At 34.1% G+C, this 5670-nt stretch overlaps 2 protein-coding genes across 5 annotated transcripts; both read left to right on the forward strand.

Annotated features, from left to right (window-relative positions):
- On the forward strand, positions 450-2813 carry LOC107644942 (F-box protein CPR30). Of its 4 annotated transcripts, none has more exons than XR_002347677.1 (3): positions 450-1772; positions 1996-2238; positions 2384-2617. XR_002347677.1 is itself a non-coding variant. In XM_021103355.1 (3 exons), coding segments are annotated over exons 1-3 (1290 nt in total). In that variant the 5' UTR covers positions 451-538; the 3' UTR covers positions 2646-2813. The 4 variants fall into 4 exon arrangements, 3 of the variants coding, with proteins under 3 accessions (XP_020959014.1, XP_016204403.1, XP_016204404.1); XM_021103355.1 differs by lacking the exon at positions 2384-2617 and adding an exon at positions 2644-2813 and having other exon boundaries at positions 451-1772; positions 2013-2066; XM_016348917.2 differs by having other exon boundaries at positions 451-1772; positions 2013-2252.
- On the forward strand, positions 4656-5669 carry LOC107641562. Its single transcript, XM_021124087.1, has 3 exons — positions 4656-4803; positions 4916-5618; positions 5660-5669. Exons 1-3 carry the CDS (start codon positions 4656-4658, stop codon positions 5667-5669), a joined length of 861 nt encoding a protein of 286 aa, XP_020979746.1.

The following is a 5670-nucleotide window of genomic DNA, read 5'->3' on the forward strand; positions in this document are numbered from 1 at the left end:
AAACAAAATAATTTTAAAAATTGAGAAAATTTATTTTTATTTAAAATTATTATTAAAAATTTTCTAATGACTTAACAAAAGAGATGGAACCAAATAAATAATTTTGATAGTTATAAAAATACTTTTTTTAATCTTAATTTCTCTCCACATTTATTCTTATTTAGGTTAAAAACACTTTTTTTAATCCTAAATTTTCCACTAGTAGCTCGTCTTTCAAGTATATTTTTTTCTCCCATCATATTTAATTTTAGAGTTTTATTTTCTATTTTTTATGGTTAATTATGAGCTTTTTTTAATGGACAAAGTAAAGAATTAAATGTTTAACTATCCTTAAATTAAAATAATAAAAAATTATTTTTTATCCAAATAAAATTAAAAATACTTTTAATATTTAAAAAAATTAAATATGATCTGAATGTTAAATAACTTTTTAAAAAATGAAAAAATACTTCTTGCGTTTCATGGGTCCTCTGTTTTCAACGCAATTTCAATTGCGAAAAGCACAGCATTTCATTTCAAACCAAAACAGCAATCGACCATGAAGAAGAAGAAGGAGAAGAAGCAACAGCAGAATGAGAATCATGAGAGCAAGAGCATTGACGACATTCTCCCTCTTGAGCTGATTCACAGAATCCTACTTAGGGTTCCTGTCAAATATCTCGGTCGCCTCAAGTGCGTTTCGAAGCTTTGGAACACTCTCATTTCGGATCCCGATTTTGCGAAATCGCATCTTCACCTCTCTGCCGCAACCACCCATGTATGCCTCTTCATAACTGACTGCTCCAATGCCTTTTCCGTTGACATTGACCCAGTATTTCACCGCCACACTGCACTAAAAGAGGTATCTCTCCCTTTCAAGGAGAACACACCTTTGGATTTTACAGTTATGTGCTCCTGCAGAGGGCTTGTTCTCTTACACAGTGCCCCGCATTTTTTTATCGTATGGAACCCACTAACTGGATCCAGCAAAAGAGTTTCCTACTCTCACATTGTTTCTCGTGGTCATCGCAAGTACTCTGACTTTATTTTTCGTTTTCGTCGCAAGGACTTTATGTCTGTGTGTTTGTATGGATTTGGTTATGATGCTTCACAGGATGACTACTTAGTTGTTGTAGCTTCTCAGGATAAGAATGACCAAGAGCACTTTGATTGCTTGTCTTTGAGAACCAATTCATGGACTAATCTTGATTTTGCACTCTCCAAACCCTTGGGTATTAGCAACTGGCAATCTGGTGGGTTCTTCTTGAATGGCGCTATTCATTGGTCGTCTCCCACTCTTAGTGTTAGAGATTATAGTATTCTTATATTTGATTTGAAGGAAAGAAGTTTCTCAACCATATCTATGCCTGAACAAGTGATGGGTTATCTCGAGCCCACTCTTCTCGTCCTACTAGGAGGGTGCCTGGCTTTGTATTCTTCTGATCGCGGTAAAACTAACATATGGGTGATGAGAGAATACAAAGTGCATTCATCTTGGACTTTTTATCAGATTCCTCGTGGACATTCTGCGCCTCTATGCTTATCCAATGGTAGTGACATTGTTGCACAAAATTCTCTTCTGTTACCTAAAGATTCCTACTTAAGGTTGGCCAAATATAATGTCAGAGGAGAGCTCCTCCAACGCAGAATGTTTTATGATCATCATCTGGTACATGTTAAAGCTCGTCCGAGGTCTATATCGTCCAGAACAAGCTACATTGTATACACAGAGAGTCTCGTGCAAGTCCCCAGTGAGATTAAGGATAAGGATGAGGATAAGAAGAAGAAAAATGGTATGTAACTATTCTCCTAAGGATTGCACTATGTTATTCCTCATAGTCTTCATTGCTTTGTGATTAATTAAAAATACCTAGCAAGATGCATTATGCATCAAGTTGCAATCAGATGCGGGGTTTGGCTGTTTGCATTTATCAATGCTTATGGAATAACTGATCACTGTCTTGCTTCCTGAAGCCTATTCTTGTGGTGAGGGGTTTTAAGTTATTTCTTTTTAAGTTATATCTTTTTTATAGGCCATCAGAATCAGAAGAACGATGTCAAACAAGAAAAGAGAACTAGGAGCGAATGTGGTACGAGTATAGCTGAATGCAAGGAAGGAAGTGAGAGGCATGCAACCTTAGCAAAAGAGGTTGCAACTAACTCGGGACAGATGGCAGACGATCCTCAAATTCAGGGCCTCAGAAGAAGCGTGAGATTGAGAAAGAGGTGAAATAGCAAGCTGCTGAGGGAATTCAGGCAGTAAGTGTATTGTGGTATTCTTCCTTCTGCTCTCTCAACTCTCTTTCTTTTCTGTCACTCTCATTCAGCTGCTACGTAGAATATTCCCTTCTATTCTGTTATCTTCTCTGCCACCTTGCTGATTCCCATATTCCATCCTTCTCAGGTTATGGATTCTTCCCAGTGCTGCAACCTGATTCTATGGATTCTGATCTCCCTATTTCTTTTAATTCCATCGCATTTACTGTTACATTGAAGAACTCTATTTTGTTTCTGTTCTTAGAGCTCAAGTCACTGATGAGCTTCATTTCCTTATGATTGTTCTTAGTTCTGAACTCTAAGCTTGTGTTACTGGCTTAAATTCCTCTATTCAATATACATACCACTTCACTGTTTTTTTTAGATCATCTATCACCCTATCAGAATGACTCAACAGAGACACTTAATTATGTTGTAAATAAAGTGTTGGCAAGTTCTTCTGGAAGAAGCTACTAGAGAATTTTGTTTTATTTTGCTTTTGCATTAAAGTATGATTTCCCTTTCAACTTTGATGTAAAAAACTGGAACATTTGAAAGAGCAGATAGAGTTTCCTCTAGTTATCCCTAAAATTTAGTATCGTTGCTAAACAGAGTATTTAAGTGTTTGATTATCGATGAGGAATAATCTACAAGATGCCATGTTATGCAAACTTACTAAATCAATAAATAACAAATTATGATTTAAGCATCTGGTATTTTACAATAGAGGAGTGCTAGGGGGACAGCAGATTTTGTGAATTGTAGCCATCAATTAGCCATCAATAGTGTATTTAATGGTGTGAGATTTCATCTAATAGTGAAAAATCACTCATTTTCCTTTTGCTGGCTAAATGCTGGCCAAATTTTAATAAATCTGCTGGTCCCCTAAACTTTTCCTAAACAATATACCTCAGTTTGTTGAGGAATCAAGAGGCTTTCTTTTCCTTTGTTGACTGAAGATTCTTCCAGAGCAATCTACATATCAGATATGCTTTTTTGAGTTAAGTAAAACAGAGTCAAAAATCACCTAACTCAGCATTTTGAAAAACTTTTAACACCACCAGCACGTATAATCAAAATGTACACTATCAAGTTTGAAAATTAATTATTCAGTTTTTCTTACACTAAATTAACTAAATTTAAGTTTTTGCCCCTACAGAAATAGATTGAATTTAAATTATTCTTCATTTTTGGTATAAAACATAGATTGTTTTTTCAACAATTTATAACATATATATATATATATAGGTTTAAAAATTAATCAAATTCATGATAACAAATTTGCAAATGATGGCTAAAATTCAAAAGAAGTAAATAGATTTATGTCTCTTAGTTTAGAATTAAAATTACAAATAAAATATATAAATACAGACTATAAAAACTAATTTAAGTTGATTGAGTGATTAATTTACTTGTCTTCTTAACTAAATATCTTTTTAAATCGTACAAGGAAGGTAGTAACGACAAATTCTTATTGAAAATAACTGAAATCTGCAATTCTTCATGTGCATTGAAGATCATATGAATCACAATGCCTCAATCTAACAATCACATATGCATTACATACACATGGCGGCACATGCAATATAATTGATAAAGGCTAATAATGCATGTTCTTGATTTGATCTGATCTATATGTTCAACCTATCCGTAAATGGAGGACTGTTTGGTTGGTTATAAATGGAAAGTTAGTTATGAAACTTAGTTTCAATGTAGTGTTACATGAACTTTACTACTACACTAGTTTCTATTTCATATGCATCCATGTACCACTATAGACCTATGGAAGGTTATCAGGTGTACCGGGAACATCGGTGTTCCAGTTATTTTAATCGTTGATCTTAATTATAAAAAATATATATAATATATATTAATTGAAATCAACAGTTAAAACAACTGGAACACCGATGTTTTCCGGTACACCTGATAATTTTCCATAAGAATATGCTATAAATATGCCAAAATTCTAATTGTGTAAAATAGCATGATTTTGTCTTTTAGTTGAAACTATATATATATAGGAGACATATGGTGATGAATGATAGATATCATTGCTTTTTCCAAATTCCATTCATGTCAGGCAAATACATTTGTAATTGAGAATAGAAAACCAGAGGGTGGTATACTAATTAAGAATTAAATGATTATATTGGAAGATACACATAAAACAGAAGCTACCAAATTAGTTTTCACTTTAATCAATAAAATAAAAGTAAAATGGTTCAGCTTTAATCATATCAGAATCATGTAATGTTAGGCTTAGGCTTTTCCTTGATGCATTGTAGGTGCAAGAAAAGAATATATACTTTTCCCATATATTACTACTAAAACTACCCAATAGAAGCCTCATTTCTTCTATTTCTAGTTTAAATATTCAATCTTATGCATGCCTTGTAAGAAAATATTATAGCAGCAACAAAATGGAGCTTGAATTAGGACTCAAAATCACTAAAACAAGAGATGACATTACTTCCATCTCTCAGTATCAGTTAGCCAAGGATCGAACCGGACCGGTTTTTGAGTCTAGAGAAACAAACACCATGTTCATCCTCATTGCTCATCTTAAAGGTTAGTCCAAAAGATTTCATAATCTTTCTTTTTGTTTATTTAGTTTCTTGCCATTTTCATTCTGTAGTATGTAATGTACTATTTGAATTGAGAAGCATCAATTAAAACACAGGTTATAAGAGGAATAATATTGACATAAAGATTAGTGAAGATGGTAGTAAGATATCAATTAGTGGAGAGAAGCCAATTCAGGAAATGATGATGATGGGGTGGGTAATGCTCAAGAAAGATGTTGAGATTTCACAGTTCAATAAGACCTTCAAAATTCCTGAAGGGGTGGTTTTGGATCGGATCAAAGCGAAGTTTGATGAAGAGGAATCGATATTGAAGATTGTAATGCCAAAATCCTTGAAAGGGATTTGTGGGGCTAGGATTGAAGAGATCAAGGAAGATGAATCTGATGGAGGGAGATCAGAATTAGAGAAAAGTGAAGCTGATCACATTTTCAACAGCACTGGGGAGACAAGTGAAAGGGGATTCAGAGAGCCTGAAGTTCGAGAAATGGAGGACAGTGAAAGTGTTATGGAGAAGGAACAAGTGTTATCTGAAAAGATAGAACATGAAGCAATGAAGGAATCAGACTCAGAGCAAAATGTAGGTGCAAGTATCCCACAGAACATTGTGAATGCAAGCCATGATGAAGAAAGTGTGAGAGAAAAGAGCAAAAAATCAGAATGTGAAGCAATTAAGACATTGGAACCTGAGCAAAATGTAGGAAATCATATTCCACAGAGCATAGGAGATGATGATAGAGATGATGTTGAAAAGATGCTTGATAAGGCCAATGGATTTTCTCAGGACAAGCATGGAAAGTGGTTAGAGAAGGAATTTGAAGAACTTAAGTCTGAAACTGAAGGTATACATAAA

This window comes from Arachis ipaensis, chromosome B05, assembly GCF_000816755.2.
Source record: "Arachis ipaensis cultivar K30076 chromosome B05, Araip1.1, whole genome shotgun sequence".
In the NCBI taxonomy this organism is placed as follows: Eukaryota; Viridiplantae; Streptophyta; class Magnoliopsida; order Fabales; family Fabaceae; genus Arachis; species Arachis ipaensis.

Bases quoted from the DNA above. Each gene is read 5' to 3' on its own strand.
- LOC107644942 (XM_016348917.2), top strand. From the start codon at position 539: ATGAAGAAGAAGAAGGAGAAGAAGCAACAGCAGAATGAGAATCATGAG. The intron at 1,773-2,012 runs GTATGTAACTAT...TCTTTTTTATAG, and splicing joins GGATAAGAAGAAGAAAAATG to GCCATCAGAATCAGAAGAAC.
- LOC107641562 (XM_021124087.1), top strand. From the start codon at position 4,656: ATGGAGCTTGAATTAGGACTCAAAATCACTAAAACAAGAGATGACATT. The intron at 4,804-4,915 runs GTTAGTCCAAAA...ATTAAAACACAG, and splicing joins CCTCATTGCTCATCTTAAAG to GTTATAAGAGGAATAATATT.